The 20,177-nt window shown below is 40.6% G+C and overlaps 1 protein-coding gene across 1 annotated transcript; it reads right to left on the bottom strand.

The window, feature by feature from the left end:
• Positions 1 to 1,045: 1,045 nt before the first annotated feature.
• On the bottom strand, positions 1,046 to 19,715 carry LOC109980755 (myosin-7). Its single transcript, XM_029276672.2, has 38 exons — positions 19,568 to 19,715; positions 19,228 to 19,440; positions 18,180 to 18,323; positions 17,908 to 18,064; positions 17,773 to 17,800; positions 16,469 to 16,574; positions 16,280 to 16,372; positions 16,134 to 16,197; positions 15,941 to 16,039; positions 15,747 to 15,850; positions 14,251 to 14,389; positions 14,033 to 14,151; positions 13,772 to 13,921; positions 13,513 to 13,683; positions 13,104 to 13,413; positions 12,919 to 12,998; positions 12,626 to 12,831; positions 12,132 to 12,255; positions 11,628 to 11,764; positions 11,275 to 11,530; positions 10,929 to 11,171; positions 10,666 to 10,842; positions 10,415 to 10,560; positions 10,232 to 10,322; positions 9,760 to 10,149; positions 9,538 to 9,664; positions 9,265 to 9,383; positions 8,969 to 9,165; positions 8,552 to 8,735; positions 7,586 to 7,751; positions 5,556 to 5,680; positions 5,162 to 5,470; positions 4,865 to 5,068; positions 4,452 to 4,748; positions 3,857 to 3,961; positions 2,534 to 2,629; positions 2,008 to 2,142; positions 1,046 to 1,156 (listed from the first exon to the last, which is right to left on the bottom strand). The coding sequence occupies exons 2-38, from the start codon at positions 19,426 to 19,428 to the stop codon at positions 1,136 to 1,138; spliced, it is 5,820 nt and encodes a 1,939-aa protein (XP_029132505.2). The 5' UTR covers positions 19,429 to 19,440; positions 19,568 to 19,715; the 3' UTR covers positions 1,046 to 1,135.
• Positions 19,716 to 20,177: the final 462 nt, after the last annotated feature.

Consider the following 20,177-nt stretch of genomic DNA (forward strand, 5'->3'; position numbering starts at 1 on the left):
TTAGGAACTTGTTGTTACTTGCTTCTACTTTATTAGGACCAAACTAAACAAAGTATATGAAGACCATAATTCATGTTTAACATCTTCCTTTAAAGAGACATTTAAAGAGCTACTTGTCTAACCGAAAGCAGAAAAGCACATTTCTCCCTGAAGAAAGTCATCCTCTGTTGTTTGAATATCAAGAGTCTTAGGGAGAGAGTTGTGTGTTTTTTCCCGATCATTAATTTGAACTTCTTTATTACAACATGCTCGAACTCATTTTTGATAAAAAATAAAAAACATTAGGCTTCATTTTAGAAAATGTTTGAAAAAGCTGATTTGTGTTGGAATAACGTTGATATTGGGAAGCACTTGTCACTCGTAGGAGCATGTAAGATTATAAACTTTTTTTTTAAATGACATTTTGGCAGTGTTTGTGTCATCACGACACGTCCAGGTGTGTTCATGTTTCACACAGGACGACACGACGTCACACAGCGTCTGATGAAATGTTTGTTTAGGGAGGCATCTCCTACAACAACTTAAACCAAAGATGTTTCTGTTAATTTCTGGTCATTATTATTTTATCATCTGAAAGTGTAGAGCTGTAGCTGTCTCTGAGTTTAGGTTTACATGTAGACAATGCTTCACTATCAAAATCTCTCTGTCCGATTGTCTGAAGCGTTTTAACAGCAACAAGAGAAAGTCAGATTACAGTTCAGAGTGTCAACACTAGGTGGCACAGGGATGCACCTTTTGTGAGTACTTCTATGTGAGGTGCTGAGAGTAGATTTAAGACTATGGCAACAGGGGATAAAAGCTGTATCTCAAATTTAAAAACTTTGGATTTGTGGTCAGCAGATGAGGAAAGGGTAAGATTTACTCGAACGGTTACTGAAATGTGTTTGTACATGTGTGTGTTCTGTCTGTGCGTTTAATGTAGATCTGCTGTTTTACATTTCAAGTTCAACGCTGACACAGGAGCACATTCAGTGCTAGACTCATCCCAACACGATGCAAAGATGATAAGATTTCTCCCTGATTGAAATAAAAGAAGACGCATGTATTTGAATGCACTTGCTGCTTTATTCTACAGAGTTCCTCTGAAGACAAAGGGGACTACAGCACAGGGGCTTTCCAGAGGTCTGACAAGGTTTCACTCCTCATCCAGTCCTTTCTGTGATAAGAAAGACGACAAACAGAAACAGATTATTGACAGAGGACAAACAAACTCAATGTAAGAGTTACACAAGATATTACATCAGAACTAGATTATATAGAAACTAAACTAGTGAAGTGTGTCATATTGAATGTATTAAATTGAGTGAGTGTAGAGGAAAGCTAAAGGTAAGGCTCTAAGCCTGTCTTTAAACCAACAAGGCCTCAGATTTGTTATTCTTTTTTAAGTGATTTTTTGGGCCTTTTTGTTTCTTTAATGGATTATTGGATAGGACAGCTGAAGAGAGACAGGAAAAGTATGGAGGAGAACATCTGACTTCTTACAGGCTTATCATTAACGTTGGAGCTGCTGAATCACCTCTTATTTTAAAGTAATCATGGCTTTGTGGTCTTATTCAGAACCAGATAAGCTATTTAGTTTACACAAATATTTAGATTAAAATTCTACTCAGCATCCTCTTGATGTTTTTATTAATGCAGAAAATAATTGACCTCGAGACAGACTAACCCCTCCCTGGCCTGTGTGTAGTCTGGCTGAGGAGTGACATTTCTTCCATGTCTAATAAAATGTGTCTCTCACCCTATCATCCATCAGTCCTTTTAACTCACTTACAAAGAAGCGGTCATGTTACAGTTTCTCTAACCTTTTAACACCCACTCACACAACTTCTCAATTCCATAAAAAACTTTAATAAAATTGATCTTTACACTCCTAGTCTGGTTTATTTATTCTTTTAAAATCTGTGAAATTAAATGTATCCCACATAAACCACAACCTAAAAATCAATGACATTTAAATGATGGGACCATATATGAAGTGTTGTGTTCAAATCAAGAGGAGCCTCTGACCTTTGACCCCACGTCACGGCTCTTGGCCCGCAGCTTGTTGACCTGAGACTCGGCAATGTCGGCTCGCTCTTCAGCCTCATCCAACTCATGCTGCAGTTTACGGAACTTGCCGAGATGAGTGTTGGCCTGCTCCTCCTGCAGGATTTAACAAAACACCACACAGTCAGATTGTTACCATTACTTTTGGAACCTGGGTATGCCACATTGCAGATTCATCCACAGTCACAGTCACTTTGCTTGGTTTGGAAAGTGAACAGAAGAATAAGACGATATTTGTTGGTTTTGTTCTTCAGGGAAACCAACTGAGTCCAAAAGAAGTCACAGCTGAGTTAGAAAGATTTCCTGGGTAACATTCAACACAGTAAGCAATGAGGTTTGAAATGTTAAAATGTGTTCTGGTTGTTGTAACTATTCGCAATAACAGCTTTCTAAGTCATCGTAAGCCTCCAATGACATTTTGGAAAGTTAATAAAATGTAACCCAGTCTTAAAAACAGCACACATAATAGACTTGTTTCCACACTTACAGCCTCCTCAGCAGCTCTCTTGTAGGCTTTGACCTTCAGCTGCAGTTTGTCCACCAGATCCTGCAGACGCGCCGTATTCTTGCGGTCTTCATCGGTCTGCAAATAAAAAATGAAATAATGAAGCAACTCACCAGCATATTGTAACTGGAGAAAAATGAAGGAAATGCTAAATCACTTTAATGGCCTTCAGCAGACTTTTCATCGTGACTTTCAAACCACTGATGGGACTACAAGTCTTTCTGTCATGTAGTTGTCCTGTCACTGAGTTTTGGCCCCAGATCAACCACAGGATTCAGTCGAAGCTCTCATTGTAGATCTTTATAGTAAATGGACTTTAGCTTATATAACATTTCTAGTCTTCTGACTGTATACTCAAGGCAGGTCACACCTACACATTCACACACTGATGGTAGAGGCTGCTGAGTAAAGAGTCCATCAGTATTAACTCATCCATTCATACACATTCACACACTGATGGTAGAGGCTGCTGAGTAAAGAGTCCATCAGTATTAACTCATCCATTCATACACATTCACACACTGATGGTAGAGGCTGCTGAGTAAAGAGTCCATCAGTATTAACTCATCCATTCATACACATTCACACACTGATGGTAGAGGTTGCTGAGTAAAGAGTCCATCAGTATTAACTCATCCATTCATACACATTCACACACTGATGAAGCAGCTGGAGCAACTTGGGGTTAAGTGTCTTGCACAGGGACACATCAGACATGTGGCTGCACGAGCTGGGGATTAGTGAGTGTTTGAGTTCTCCAAACTAAAGGGACTGAAGGTCAAATGTCAAATAATTAAAAGAAGCCCAGCGGTTTCACCCGCTTTTCAAAGAAGTTTCCAAAAATGCATCAAATTCAAAATGGGTACATCACTTCTGAGTATTTTCTCTTGTCTTTCACTCTCTGTTAAATATGAGGTTTGCAATGATTTACAAATCTTCACATCCTTTCTTTAACTACATTTTTATCACAATGTCCAAACTTCTTTGAAAGCAGGGTTTTGAAAGGTCACATCTTTAAAAAATAATTTTCCAGCGTCGTACAGTGACGATACTCAGGTAATATATTCCAGATGTTTGTTTTCAGATGTGTTCATGTACGGTCTTTAATGTGATAAATAAGGCTTATATAAAAAGATATGAACATCCTTTCTTTAGAATAATATTTTTTTTATTTTTCAGATACAGATCCATTCAATAAAGTGTGTTTATGAGAAAAACAGTAAGTATAAGATTTAAACATATCTTTAATAAACATGACTTTAATATACATCTGCTCTTTGTTAAAGTAAAAAAAAAAAAACTCACCTGGTATGTGAGCTCCTTGATGCGTCTCTCATATTTACGGATGCCCTTCACTGCTTCACCGCTCTTCTTCTGCTCTAACTCCACCTCGTTCTCCAGCTCCCGCACCTGTTGAAACATTAAATAATCCACCTTAAGAATAGAGTGACATTTACACATTTATTAAGAGAACGATGTCACATAAGCAAAAGCTTTAAACGGTTCAGCCTCAAGGTTTAATAAACCCCACAGTGAACAATCAGTTGGAGGTTAGAAACAACCTTCTACATTATAAGAGTTTTCATGAAAAATCAAAAGACAAGGTTACGGTGCTCTGAATGATCAGGAGACTGATACTGGAGTGTAAACACCAGGCAATGATGAGTTTATATTTGCTGACTGTCCACTCGATACTGATGGGAAGGTGATTTTGTTCAGTTTGTGCTTCATGTACGTGTAGGTTGTTTTTGCCAAAGAAGAATTATAAGGGCAACGATGAATAAAGGCTATGTGTCAGTGTCATAGTTTTGGGGTAAGCCGTGTGATTCTGCAGCTTCCATAGATATGTTTTTTATACTGCAAATCTGGAATATTGATATCACACATGTTGGTTACTCACCCTGGCCTCCAGCTTCTGCAGCTGCTTCTTCCCTCCCTTCAAGGCGATCTGCTCAGCTTCATCCAGACGGTGCTGCAGGTCTTTGATGGTCTGCTCCATGTTCTTCTTCATACGCTCCAGGTGGGCGCTGGTATCCTGTTCTTTCTTCAGCTCCTCCGCCATCATGGCAGCATCAGTAATGGCCTTCTTGGCCTTTTCCTCAGCATTCCTGCACTCCTGCACTGCTTCCTCCACTTCAGTTTGAAGCTGGGAGGCATCAACCTCTAGTTTCTTCTTCTGGTTTATCAGGCCAGTGTTCTATGGAGTTTAGAGGTGTTAAATAATTATTGTCAAAAATTAACATTAAAGGTTATTCTTTTGTATCCTTCTCTATCATTTTCACAAGTAGTGATTAATGACATGTTAGCTCTCACCTGTGAGTGCAGTAGCTGCACCCTCTCACTAACATCCAGCAGCTCTTGTTCAGCAAGTTTGCGTCCTCTCTCAGTTTGCTCCAGAGCAGACCTCAGTTCTTCCACTTCAGCCTGCAGCAGGTTGTTGCGCCTCTCAACGATAGCAATGTTCTCTTTGAGATCATCGTTGGCTCGTTGAGACTCGTCCAGCTGAATTTGGCAATCCTTAATTGGATCAAATTAACCACATGAATATTTAAAAAATAGTTCAGACATTAAATTCCCTAAAAAGCAAGAATTTCCATTTGCATAGCTCACCTTCAGATGTGCATGAACAGCCTTCAGTTGTTTCTGGGCCTCAGCCGCCTGCCTGTTGGCCTGGCTAAGCTGGATCTCCATCTCGTTGAGGTCTCCCTCCATCTTCTTCTTCAAACGGAGGGCCTCATTCCTGCTGCGGCACTCGGCTTCAAGGGAGCTCTGCAGGGTGTCAATGGTCCTCTGCAGATTCCTCTTTGTCTGCTCCATCTCCTCATCTTTCTCGGCTAGTTTGCGTTCGATATCAGCTTTGATCTGGTTGAACTCTAGCTGAGCTCGGAGAATTTTACCCTCTTCATGCTCCAGGGAGGCCTGATGAGGTGGAGCGCACAGAGTTATACATTTGAGCTTTACAGCTTTACTGTACAGTGTCTTATTCATCAAAGATGTCCTGTACCTCAGCTTCCTCAAGAGCTGACTGAATCTCACTCTTTTCCTGTTCCAGTTGTTTCCGTAGTTTCTCCAGTTCATGGATGCTCTTCCCCCCCTCACCAAGTTGCTCGGTGAGATCAGAAATCTCCTCTGTGGAATATGGAAAATGGAAGTGGAAAAAAGTCTCACAATTATAATTTATAGAGTGGATTAACATCGTGGTTACTTTTTACCAAGAAACAAAGGAACTGATCAATGATTTAAGTCTCCCTCTCAGACAGGCTCTGGAAGACAGGATATTATAAACTTTTACAACGCCTTGAGTAAACAACCAAGCGGAAACAGAACACTCTGCTATCTACGAATTGACCCCAAAGACATGAACTATGACTGAAACCAGTCTCTGCAAAGTCGTAAAATTGACCATCTGTTGAAGGATTGCTGAAAAACTGATCAAACCACAGCGTTCAATTCTGCATCAAATGAACATTTATGTCTTTCTTCATCTAGATATTTGTAATTGTCACATTGAATGTATTGTAATCATATTTTTAAACTCAAAATCTGATGTTCGGAATACAAATAATAGTTTTAATAGTTTAATAGGAATTTGACGTGGAGCGCTATTGCCATCTAGTGTTAGAATTTCCATGAATACGTAACCTTCATAATTATACATTTAGGTGTGTTATAAAGCATACTCTTTGATATTAGCTATAGACGGTGTTATTTAAAGACACCAATTTCTTTTATTAATATGTCTTATTAAGAATGTTGACTGTATAACATGGTTTTGTACATGCTGGGATTAACTGAGGATGTTCCCAGATGGTGTGATTTTCATCTCAACATGAATCTGATAGAAATGCATGTCTAAATATATGAAGTGAACCTACGTCAACGTGGATCTGATAGGAATAATATCGAAATTAATGTATGGTGACGTGTATATGTTTAGATTCTTATTCTTAATCTTATTGAGTAAACTCGTTTTAATTTTAACAAATGTCCTCCGGTCAGAGTGGGAGTAACCCTTGGGCGGCCCCCCTCTCTTGCAGCTGATAAAAGTTCAGACTCAGCTCAGATCTCTTGTTCTTGTTTTTTTCTTCCGCTTCTCTTCGGACTTCAGTTCGGATCACCTTGAGACTCTTAAGTTTGCGCCGTAGAGAGACGAATCTCTGCTGAACTTTTATTTTCAACGCACATTTTTGAAACATCAATTATTTTTTCTCAAACAAGGCTTTTGAACTTTCTTCTCCAAAGTCTTTGCTCTTCAATTTTGAACGGCAATTTCTTAATTTGGATTTATAGAGATGGCCATCAGTTTAATTTAAATTGGAAATCGACGTATCAAAAGACTCTTTAATATTTTTCCTGTTGGATCCACTTGGAGCTGGTGTCGACACAACCACGACGGCTGAACTGCCATTCCACCTCCATCCTAGCTGCATACTCCGACCCAGGTGCTAATCTAATCTGGCCCGTGGACCTCTCTGGGCCTGAAAAGAACTACTTGCCGGAGACTGAAACGCGGGACCAGCCGTCCGAGTTCAATCAAACTCACCTCACAGTAAGAGTGTTGGTTCCGCAGTGGGTGTTGAGAGATTAAGTCGTGAGTTGTGTCTATTCAGAGCTCCCTTTAAATCCAATTAGAATCCTAAAATTCATTTATCAACTTTTTTTCTTTTTGATCATTTGCTGATTAAGCCATTTAAACAATACCGCGTTTTATCTCGTTATTAAATATATAATGTCACCATACATTATAATTGCATTATCCCGATCATAAGAATCGTATTCTTTATCTGTTTCATCTATACCTTATTGTTTACCATTTCTATATTAAATTTTACACGTAAAATTCAGAACTTTGTCTGTGTGTTTTCTGGTTTAACATTTCTAGAACTTACTTCTTTCAAGATATGAAACTGACTGATTAATTAATTACTACAGGTAATATTAATTTCCTTACTTTGTAAGGTGGTGCTCCGAGGTAAAATAAAGATATAATATTATGCTACATTTTTCAGCAGAAAACCTGGCAGGTGACCTTACCCTGTAAATTCTTATTCTCCCTCTTCATGGTCTCCAGATGATCCAGAGCCTCCTCATAGGAGTTCTTCAGTTTGAAGAGTTCAGTGCTCAGAGCCCTGGCCTCCTTCTGAGAGCTCTCCAGCTCACACTGAGACTCCTCATACTTCTGCTTCCACTCAGAGAGGACCTACAGCAGAAAGAAGGGCAAACTGTGAGTGCTTCAGTACCAGATGCGATGTGGTGAGTTGGGCAGTCCACCTTGAATGAAACATTGTTTAAAAAAAAAAAAACGCACCCAAACCTTCCAACCAGATTTGCTGTTTTGAATGTGTCAATTGGACTTTTTTGGACATCATTGACCCCTCTTAAAATCACTTTAATGAGCTTGTGTTTGTAGAAACATTAACTTGCAAAATTTGAATTCTGCTTTCCCCATTAATCACAATATACCCTACATCACTTTTTGATAGTACCACCGGTTCAGTACTGGAGCCCTGCTGATTAATCTGCTGATAATCCTGCTGATTGGCCGATAAAAGCATATCAAGTGACTATCGGTATCGACTGCTTTTATTGCAGATATACGCCGATCTTACTCGATTGATTCATTATATATCTTTTCTATAAATGTTTGATAACTTTGTTATGTGATAACTATGATAACTAATGTTTGAGGGATCAACCCAACACTGTACATGTATTTCTCTTCCTAATATCGATGTCGGTATCGGCTGCAAAAATCCTATGTCGGTCGAGCCTTATTTGCTACCAAAGTAGACCTTTTTAAAAAATATATTTTGACCCATCATGTCCCCTTTGAGATTGCCAAACATTATCCTATAATGGTGTGTGAATGGGTGAAGATTTTGAGCCGACTTGCCTGGAAATAACCGGCTGAAAGGTCAAAGAAATCCCCTGATTATTTATTTTCCAATGGTTTCAAGTCTTAAACTATATTCTGTTCACAAATACTTAGTAGTACTTCACCTTGTCAAAGTTTCTTTGCTTCTTGTCCAGAGCAGCTGCAGCAGCATTCGACCTCTCCACATCCACCATGAGATCTTCAATCTCATTCTGCAGTCTGTGTTTGGTCTTCTCCAGAGAGGAACATTTAGCATTCACTGCTTCCACAGCCTCCTCGGCGTCCTGAAGACGCGCTGCAAGCTTCTTCCTTTAAAAATCATTCATTCAAACAACTTAATGATCCTTGCAGTTCAGCTGGTTTGATACATTTTAAAAAATTCAACAACAATGACTGGCTGCTCAGTCGTGTAACAGACAAACTTTTTGTTCGTCTTACATTTTAGTCAGAACATAACACAAACAAAAAGCTGATCTGCTAGACGAAGATAAACATCTCCTGAGGAATAACATACCACATTTTTATATCTCAAAGAGACTTACTTTGCCTCCTCCAGTTCCTCGGTTCTCTGGATGGCATCAGTTTCGTACTTAGTTCTCCACTGAGCCACCTCAGAGTTGGCCTTGGACATGCCGCGCTGGAGTTCAGCCTTGGCCTCCTGCTCTTCTTCATACTGCTCTCTGAGCAGGTCACAGTCATGACGAGCAGACTGCACTGCATGGGCCAGGGCACTCTTGGCCTGTTGAACAAAAGTTAATGAATTGATAACACTGCTATATATGCACTCAGTAATAATGACTGTACAGGTACTAGCCCTGGCATTAAACCTTTAAGTCACCTTGGTCTCCTCTTCAAGTTGTCTCTTGAGGTCTTCAATCTGTTGCGTGTAGGACATCTTTCCTCTCGTCAGTTGAGACACCAGAGAATCCTTGTCCTCCAGCTGCCGGGAAAGCTCACCTGGTGTTTTACAAATATTAAAGTTTTTCAGTGTCCAAAAGACCTTCACCACCAACACGTCATCTTTTTCAAGGACTTTTGTAACTTGAACTTTTTAAACACGGGAAGTGTGTGCTAACAAATTAATTTATATTGAAATAATATGAAAACGTACCATTCTCCGTTTGAAGTTTTGCTTTTTGCATGTTGAAGTCATTGATGCAGCGTTGAGCCTCCTCATATTTGGTTTTGTATTCACTCATCTGATCCTCCACAGTCCTGCATGTCTTCTCTAGATTTGTCTACATTGAAACATTTGAGTACACGCTTTATACCACACATATGCACATCTGTACAATATGAAAATGAAAAAAAAAAAAATTTCTGTTCAGCCAACCTTTGTCTTCACAATATGTTCCATATTGGAGACCACATCATCCAGTTCCAGCCTGAGCTCACTCTTCTCCTTCTCCAGTTTCTGTTTGACTCTCTGCAGGTTGTCAATCTGCTCTCCAAGGTCAGCGACACTGTCGGCCTGTTTCTTCCTGAGAGTGGCAGCAGTGGCTTCGTGCTGCAGAGTGGCCTCTTCAAGGTCTCTGCGGAGCTTTAGGAACTCTGCCTCCCTCTTTTTGTTCATCTCAATCTGGGCAGATGTTGCTCCACCAGCCTCCTCCAGCCTCTCACTGATCTCCTCCAGCTCTCTGGCCAAGTCTGCTCTTTGCTTCTCCACCTTAGCTCGGGCAGCTCGCTCTGCCTCCAGCTCTTCCTCCAGCTCCTCAATGCGGGCCTGTACAAAAGAAGATTTAGTCCTACTACCTTCTGGGTTTTACCAACTTTGAACCATAACTGTATCATTAATCATCCATTACCTGGAGCTCCTTCATTTTCTTTTGAAGCTGAATGGTTATTGCCTGCTCATCCTCGATTCTACCGTTGAGTTGACTCAGTTCAAAATCTTTCCTATTTTGGAAAAAAAAAAAGAATTAGAACAACAACAGGCGTATCTATACAGATACAGACGTGCTTTTGAAACAGTAGAAGGATGTGTTTACTTTTTCATATGCTCTTCCAGTTGTTGTTTGTCATTCTCCAGGTCCATTAGGCTCTCTTGGGTTAATTTTAAGTCTCCCTCCAGCTTCCTCTTAGCTCTCTCAAGATCCATCCTAATCTTCTTCTCTTGCTCCAATGAACCTTCAAGCTGGACATCAACATTATGGAAAGTCAATATACATCAGTAGGGAAGAAGGGAGGATGTCCCAGGTAACCAAACTTAAATATGATCCAAACAACTTAAAGTTCTTACATCATCTACTTGCTGCTCCAGCTTAGCCTTGGCCTTGGTCAGAGTGTTGACTTTGTCTTCTTCACTCTGCAGGTCATCCAGTGTTTGCTGGTGAGCTTCCTGTAATGCTTTCTTTTCTTTGGTCAGCTTAGCAATGATTTCATCCAGAGCTGCCATCTCCTCGACCAGGTTCTTCACCTGTGAAATGACATTAAAGTATAAAAAATGCTTTTGTCATGCTACTCATTCATGCCATTTCATAGAAATGAAAATAACAGTCATACCTTGTTCTCAGTGGCATGCTTCTCTTTCTCCACTTTGGCCAGAGTTAACTCCAAGTCATCAATGTCCTTCTTTAACTCTGAACACTCATCCTCCAGCTTCCTCTTCTTAGCTGTAAGTTCAGCATTCATCTCCTCCTCATCCTCCAGCCTCTCTGTCAGCTCTTTGGCTTTTGCTTCCATCTGGATTTTGTGTTTGATCAGCCCCTCACATCTTTCTTCTGCATCTGCGAGATTATCTTGCTCCTAGATTCAAATGGTCATAAATTAAATTGATCATGATTAGTTGCAATATACTTATATTTAGGTTTTGACATTTAAATATTGCAAATGTTTTCTTCACACTTACTGCTTGAACTTGGAGCTGCAGGTCATTCTTCTCTTGGAGAAGAGAGACCATTTTCTCCTCTAGTTCCTTCCTGCGGGCTTCTGATTTTGCGTAAGCCTCTTTCAGTTTCAGGAATTCTTCCTTCATGTTGGCCATCTCCTTCTCTGCTTCAGCAGATCTCAACAGAGGTTTGATTTTGAAGAACAGCTTCATCCAGGGCCAATTCTTGACCCCCATGAAGGCCCGGATGTTCCACTGGATCACCAATAGTGCATCTCTGCAAAAAATCAACACAACATATTACTCTCACTTCAAAAAGTTAATATCTTTTACTTGCTTTTTTTTGTTATTTTTAAATTCCTGATTGCTCTTGCCTCCTTTCAACAATCTTCTGGAATTCCACTCGTGCCAGCAGACCTCGTGACCGGGACTGGATTCCAGTGATGATGAGGGACAAACGGTCATCTCTCATCTCCTCAAGTGTCCCAAGAAGACCGGCCTTGAAGAACACCTTTAAGAGCACGTAACAACATACAAACACAGGCTTTCACTTTTGTACATTGTATCTTCAAAGCATCACAATATTACTTTTGATGCTGAAATTCAATTTCAGCTACAGGCCTGTTGGGTTGATTGCAACCAGCTTATGATGGCAGATAGAAGCTACATGAATATTTACAATATTATTCAGATGTACCGATGACCCTTCCGTTTACTGGTGCCAGTGTTTTACTTTTAAGTGAATCTCCTTCAGTAGTTGTTACTTGTTATCAGACTGGGCTCCGTTCAGGAAAATGTATCTAATCTTGCATAAACATTTTGCCCTCATCACTGTTTCCCTTCAATACTCGGGTTAGAAATGTACAACTATAAATTACCTTTGTGTGTCCAAACTTGTATTGGTTGTGGTCAATGTCCAGAGACCCAAGAAGTTTCTCTGCTCCCTTTTTGCTGTCAATGAACTGACCCTCAGGGATGGCAGCAGGATTCAGAATTCGATATCTGCAAAGAAAAATATTTATCTTGGAGGATATTTCCATGGGACTGTGGTTCAGTGGTTCAGTTAGAGAGTCGGTCGTCTCTCAACCAAAAGGTCGATGGTTTGTCTAAATGTGTTTGGGCGAGACACTGAACCCCAAATTGCTCTTCCTGCTGCATCAGTGGAGTCTGAATGTGTATGAACAGACTTTAATACTGATGCACACTTTACTTTACTTTTCAGCCTGTCATCAGTGTATGCAAGTGGTGTGAATGGGTGAATGGGACATGTGCTGTAAAAGGCGCTAAGACTAGAAAATACAAGCTGAAGTCTATTTACCAATTACCACTTTAATAAATAATGTTTCTAAACATTCTACAAATGAGGCTCTACCTCTGTTTGAAATCTCCATAGAGGATCCTGTTGGGGAAGCCCTTCCTGCAGATCCTGATGCCCTCCAGCACGCCATTACAGCGCAGCTGGTGCATCACCAGAGGGTTCTCCATGGCCCCAGGAGTCTTGGTCTCATTGGGGATGATGCAGCGCACAAAGTGAGGGTGAGTGGACCGCAGGTTGGTCATCAGCTTGTTCAGGTTCTCCTGTGGAGGTAAGTTTACCTTGTGTTTAACAGCCAGTGGTAATTGTGACTCATATCTCTTAGTTATCAATGTGATGACATAACTTACCCTGTGCAAGGCAGACACAGTTTGGAAGGATGAACCCTTTTTCTTGCTTCCACCTCCTTTGCCGCCTTTTCCACCTTCACCTAATAATTATAATGCATCAATATGCATACAAAAAAAAACTTTCTGCTTTCATTATTACAAAAGATTAACATCCCCTAGGAAGAATACACCCAGTTCTTTCTTACCTGCTTCACTTCCAGCGTAATTTGCAAAGAGGGTAGCAAGTAGCTTTAGATTTGACTTCTGGTAGAGTCCAACAACAGTCTCATTGAGAGGATCTTTGTTCTTCACCAGCCAGTTGTTAATGTTATAATCAACAGTTCCAGCGTAATGCATCAGGGCAAAATGGGCCTCTGGTCTCCCTTTGACAACTCTGGGCTTCTGGAAGTTGTTGGATTTCCCCAGATGGTTGTCGTAGAGCTTAGCTTTAAAGCTGGTGTCTGAGGCTTTGGGGAACATGCACTCCTCTTCAAGGATGGACATGATACCCATGGGCTATAAAAAACAGTAAAGTTCTCATTGCACTGTTTAAAAATGGACAATGGACCTCTGTAATGGACTTGAAATCCTGATAGAGAATTGTTCTTAACTCACCTTTTCAATCAGGTCGATACAGGCCTGCAGGTCCATACCAAAATCAATGAAAGTCCATTCAATGCCCTCTTTCTTGTACTCTTCCTGCTCCAGCACAAACATGTGGTGGTTGAAAAACTGTTGCAGTTTTTCATTGGTGAAGTTGATGCACAGCTGCTCGAAGGTGTTGAACTGTAAGGTAAAAACAACAAAGTAATGTCTTAGATGAATTGAAGTAAAAATGAGGGGTTGGATGAAATAAATAAATTATGCCGCTCACATCAAAGATCTCAAATCCAGCAATATCCAGAACACCAATGAAGTACTGGCGGGGCTGCCTGGTGTCCAGGGATTGGTTGATCCTCACCACCATCCAGAGAAACATCTTCTCATACACTGACTTAGCCAGTGCACCGATAGCATAGTACACCTAAAAGAAACTCTCAAAATTAAAGTACATGACCTTGTTTTGCCCTCACTGTTGCTTCATTCATATATTGTACACATTACAGTACATTTAAATCTGAAGTTTCATTCTCACCTGCTGGACATTTTGCCCCTTGGTGACCCACTCGTTTCCTACTTTGACCCTTGGGTGACAGAGGCCTTTGATGAGGTCAGCAGAGTTCAGGCCCATGAGGTATGCAATTTTGTCCACAACTGAAAATTACATTCAAAGTCAAATTTTATGATTAGAAGAATTACTCAATAAATGCATTAGATCCTGACATGTTCACGTTGATCATTGAGTTTTCTCACCTTCAGTGCCGTCAGCCTCGGCCTGCTCCTCTCGCTGCTTGTTCTTGAACTTCAAGTTGCCGTGGTGCATGATGGCTCCAGTCATCTTGTAAATGCCGTTCTTCTCTTCTTGAGTGAAGCCCAGCACGTCAAAGGCATCCTGAATGAAAACATCATATTTTAAATATATTTGTCTCTTTTTGTTATACCTGGGTGTTCAACAGGAATCAAATGGTAATGGACTTGAGCGAGTGTTTTTCTAGTCTTCTGATTGCTCAAACCGCATGTCACACCTACACATTCACACACATAGAAGCTGCTATGGCAAGTGTCCATCAGTATTAGGGTGAAGTGTCTTACCCAAAGAAGCATCGAACATGTGGCTGCAGGATCTGGGGATGAACTCAGACCTTCCGGTTGAGAGACGACCGACTCTACTGACCCGTTACAATTACAATTACTTTTCCTGAACTAAACAACCCCCTTACAAAATCATCATCACTGCATGGTCCATTTCACATAGGTTTAATTGATTGAAAGAAACACCACAATTATTCTACCCAGTATCTTGATATAGTGGTAAAACAGCCTTTTATATGCAGTACTGTAAAATTCAGGTTTTGCATCTACCCCACAGTTTTTAGCTTGGCAACAAATTCCTTTTGATTAAGTGTTGATAGAAAATGTTGTTCAGGTTACTCTTGACATCTTCTTAAACAAAGAATAATGTTGCAGTCACTACTAATTGAAAGTATATTTCAGAGTTCGTATTTTGGCAGAAAGATTTTGACTTTTTTGGTAGCCCCATGTACAGAGGCTGCAGTCCTCCAAACCTGCAGCCCGGGGATAGAATCCGACCTATGGCTCCTAGTGGCGATTCGAGAGACTGTTAGGACCCTAGGCAAAAAACAATGGGGGGGCCCTACTAGAGTGAGTTCTGTCAGAAGGGAACGCCTTAGGGAGGTTTCCTACCGCCCCCTACTGGTCTGGGGCCCCAAGCATTTGCCTGCCTCACCTGTTGACAAGCAGTGCCTCTTGTTGCTTCTTTCCCACTAGTCATTCCCCACTCTCTCTCTCCCCCACTTCTGACTTGATCCACTGTCCTATCTCTAAATAAAGTCATAAAAAGCCCCCAAAAAATCAGCCATTTAAATGGTGACTGAGCAGGACTATGACAGTGAGTAGGCAAGACGCTGTTTTTTCTTTCCCAAGTGACTTTTTTTCCTTTGCACTCGCTGTTATGAGAGTTGAAACACACATGTTGCAGCCTGTTGTTTCTTTGTGTGTTAACCATCTGCTTTCAAGATTTGCAAATAAAAATCATTGATTTTTGCAAAATATATCCTTCTCCTGTGGTTTCATTGATAACGTCGTCAGTGTCTAGTCGACATCAACTCGACTATTATCACAGTTCGACTTGAACAAATCTGAAGTCGTGCAATCTCTATTTACATACAAATAACTTTACTATGACTTTGTGATGTGAGTGCCTGTTCCAATAATACATCCCTACTCACATCAGTGGCCATCAGCTCGTCAGCGTCATTGATGGAGGCTACAGTTGTCTCTCCTTGGGAGATGAAGGCGTAGTCATAGGGGTTGTTGGTGATGAGCAGCATCTCTGAAAAGCAAAACAGCAATATTAGTGTTTATATGCTTTGGGTATATGTACAAGTTGATAATGGTCCAGAGTTTGTTTGTTTTTATTTACCGAGCAGCTCGGGTTTCTTCTGAGACAGAATCTGGTAGAAGATGTGATAATCTCTCTCAGCCTTAAGCTGGAAGGTGACACGGGACTTCTCCAGCAGATCTATCAAAAACGTTTAAAAAACTAATTAGAAGGGAAGGTTCATCAGTTTGAAAAATTAACAAACATGATGAAAGTACAAGACGGGTTTCATTACATGTTTCGATATCAGCTGAGGCCAGTTTTCCACTGGCTGCAAAGTGGATTCTGATGAATTTGCCCTAAAATTTAAAGCAAGAAGAAACAACAACTTCAAGATAAAGTCAAGAGCAAAGGGCTTTACTATCTCAGACGGACACTTACAAATCTGGAAGAGTTGTCATTCCTGATGGTCTTGGCATTACCAAAAGCCTCCAGAGCCGGGTTAGCCTGGATGATTTGATCCTCCAGAGTTCCCTAAAAAAACAGAGGAAACATCCTTTAGTTTAATAGAAAACATCAAAGATAAATATATCTTGTGTCATAAGAGGTTATTTTTTAGCAGATCTTTACCTTTTTCTCTGAGCCCGCGTCCTTCTTCCCTCCTGCAGCTGCAATGCTGGCAAAGTACTGAATAACTCTCTTGGTATTGACAGTTTTCCCAGCACCGGATTCTCCACTGAAGACAGAAATGAAATTGTTGTGATAAATTGACAGTAACACTTTATTTTAAAGTCACAATGTTCACCATTAAGTAGCTGCATATTTGCATACTACTGGTATTTAGTAGCTTCTTGGCTAGTTTTTAGTCTTTATTTAAAGGTTTATTTTTGGGATTTTTTATGCCTTTATTTTAGAGATAGGACAGAGGTCTGAAATCAGGGAGAGAGAGTTGTTGTTTTGTCTATAGGCTATAGTCCTCGTCACAGCAGCCATAGATTCTGACCTCTGCCCTTTGCTGTCCTCCCTCACTCTCTCCTCCCAACATTCCCTGTGTCTCTTCATCTGTCCTGTCCAGTAAAGGCAAAAAGGCCCCAATATTAACTTTAAAAAAGTAAAGAATATGGTCTTATAGAATAAGGTACTAATAAGCGCTTAAAGGCAGGGTTGGTAAAGTTCTCCAGATCCACTTTTTAAGATTTTGGTTGAAATTGTCTTTAGGTCCTGACAGAAATTAATAACTCATGTTCTCTGAAAAAGGAACAAAGAAAATCCATCATCTGTATCAGTTTGTAAGTCTGTAAAAACTTTGACCAATGTCTGCCATGAGATACCAATCTGATGAACCAATCACACGCCTCCCTGTCTCCCTGCTCGCTCTCTACCTCTTGAGTGCACTGGCCCACACTCAAAGTGTGAGCTGAGGTACACTTCTGGACCGACGGCGCTAGTGCATGTAAGTGATGGGCATGGTTTTTGAGGGAGCACCGAGGGGAGGGGGTGTAGAAGAAGCACTGAGGGAATGCTTCTTTCAAAATCATGCTAGTTTTAGAAAATTACCAACCCTGCCTTTAAGAATGGCTAAGCAGCTAGTACCCTATGAATTAGCATGCTAATAAGCAACAAGTGAATGATGGATATTGTTACCTTAAGTTAAAGTGGTCATCACATGCAAATAGTGACCTTTTTAATTTTTCAACAAATATGTAGCTAAGTTACAGTGGTAGTCAGTACAGACCGACAATACTTAAAAAAAAAATCTGAATTCAAAATGAGGAATCTTTCAATGTGTCTTTTTATCAGCGTCACGGCACAACTTTACATCATTAATCTATTAACCCTTCATATTCTTGTGGACTGGGATAACCCAAGCATATTAACAATCAGATGCTACTTGCTTGATATCATTCTTAGTATTAAAAAGAACGATAACTCACGTGATGAGAATGGACTGATTTTCTCTGTCTGTAAAATAAAGAAAAGAAGAAGAAAGGATCTTTTTAGGTTCATGGATACTTTAACTTTTTTTTCCATTTCATCTCTCTGTGAATATTTCACTGAAGACAGATTACCAGTTAGCATGTACTGATAGGCATTGTCAGAGATGGAGAAGATATGAGGAGGAGCTTCACTCCTCTTCTTTCCTCTGTAGGCAACGACCACCTCTTGGTTGTAGACCGGCAGCCACTTGTAGGGGTTGACAGTCACACAGAAGAGCCCCGAGTAGGTCTATATAAGATAAAGAAAGCAAACGCTTGTTTTACATGAAGTTATCTTAGCTCGTCTAGAATGTAGTTTTATAACACTAAAGTAATATAGAGGGGAAAAAAAGCCCTGAACTCACGTAGATCATCCAGGCTGCGTAACGCTCTTTGAGGTTAAACAGCACAGCGGGCTCGTGGAGGAAGGTGAACATCGCCATGTCCTCAATTTTATCAAACTTTGGCGGGTTCTGAGGGTGAACATCACACTCCTTCACGGTGACGGTCTGAGAAGGAAACAGTCACAAGTGATGCAGCGGTAATGAATAAAGAAGAATATCATTACTAGAAGTATTTTTTTAATAAAAACACTTTAGGTTAAAGGAGGGGTTCTCTAATGTTGCCATGCCAACGACCCAAAGTAGCATCAGCCTGACAGCCTCTCTTGCAAAATTATTTGAATTCCATTAGGATGTCTGATATCAAAAATGAAGTCCACAACTCCGTTATACATTTAATTTTTTTCATAACAATTAAGAATCTTGTTCATTCATTATACATTTCATTCAGTCTAATTTCTGTTTGTTATTTCTGTATTAACATAATCAATTGTAACAGTAAACATGATACATCAGTGTCAGCTGCCCGATGCTGATTGGCTAGACAGTTGCAATTTGGGGGGATTTAAATTGAAAGACTGGCATAGAAAATGAACACATAAGATTTTAACATGCAGTGATTAATCAAATCTAAAGAGACATAATGTGGGGCGCTGGTGGCCCAGTGGTTAGTGTAGGCGTCCCATGTATGGAGGCTGTAGTCCTCAAAGCGGGTGGCCCAGGTTAAAATCCAACCTGTGGTTCCTTACCCGCATGTCAATCCCCACTTTCTGTCTCCCTGATTTCCAACTCTTTCCACTGTCCTATCTCTCCAATAAAGGCACAAAAAGCCCAAAAATATTTTTTTTAAAAGACATTATGTAAGATTTTACAAATCTCCCCTCCAAATGTTTGCGACCCAGATGGACCCACACTTTGAAAAGCACCGGGATGAAGCTCAGGCTCGTCAGTCTATCACTCCATTTGGATGTCAGTCTCTGTCTTCTGTTTCTCTGCTAAGTGACTAAAGGTTAAATGGCCTCTCTGTCATCTCCTGTGTCCAGGGCAGCAGCTCTCCTGCCAGCTCACTGACCTTTCCTTTCGCAGTCTGAGCAGTGACTGTTTCCCCCTCACGGCTGGTGATGGAAGCCTTCACATACTCCTCATCATGGTCGGGGACAAAGCACTCCTTCTTCATGTCGAAGATTCGGGTCTGGGCCTCCAGACGCTCCCTGTCCGACTTCCTCAGGTACGGGGCCGCTGCCCCAAACTCTCTCATGTGTGCGTCACCCATCCTTCAATTTGTCTATAGAAAATTAAAATTCAATCAAAATTCAAGCGTGTGGTTTTTTTTTAAATTAAGGAGATAACACATGCTGTATATCATTAATATGTTTTTTATCAGATTCATTTTTGTCTCCAGGTGTTCTTACCTTACTAATCCCTTCTGAGAAGACTGAGGTGTAACGGTCCTGAGGAAGGAAGTAATAGAAGCTGATCAGCAGTGTACACCAACACAGGTAATGGTTTAGTATCAATGCTGTGTTTCATTTTCCCAGTACCTTACCTTGAGATAGAATGGTGACCTACTGGGGGGTTTCACCATCAGTTCTCTTTATAAACAAAGCCTCTCTACCAAATATGGAGGAGCGTTTCAGAGGCACAAGAATGTTATTGTGTCTGAGTTAGGTTAGAGGGACATAAAGGGAGGGGGTTAATGAGTGGCACAGAGCAATATAGAAATCAGCAGGACAGGCTGTTATCAGTAATGGGGGTCTTCTGGCGAGGCCATATTAGGAGCTCTATGTGGTGCAACGATTAATCATAGGTATCCTCAAGCAGCCAGGGGACCACGACTCAAGCTTTAAATAGACACAGGGAGGAATTCCTTTGTCATCATCCCCGAGCTTTAACTCATCTTACAGAAACGATACATGTGTTAAACAGAAGCATCCTTACTAAGACTGATGCTGATCCAAAACTCTTTAAATGTCATTAAATGTTGTCAAACGCATAAATTAGAAGTTAATCTGGTGATACGCT

Source organism: Labrus bergylta, chromosome 4, assembly GCF_963930695.1.
Source record: "Labrus bergylta chromosome 4, fLabBer1.1, whole genome shotgun sequence".
In the NCBI taxonomy this organism is placed as follows: domain Eukaryota; kingdom Metazoa; phylum Chordata; class Actinopteri; order Labriformes; family Labridae; genus Labrus; species Labrus bergylta.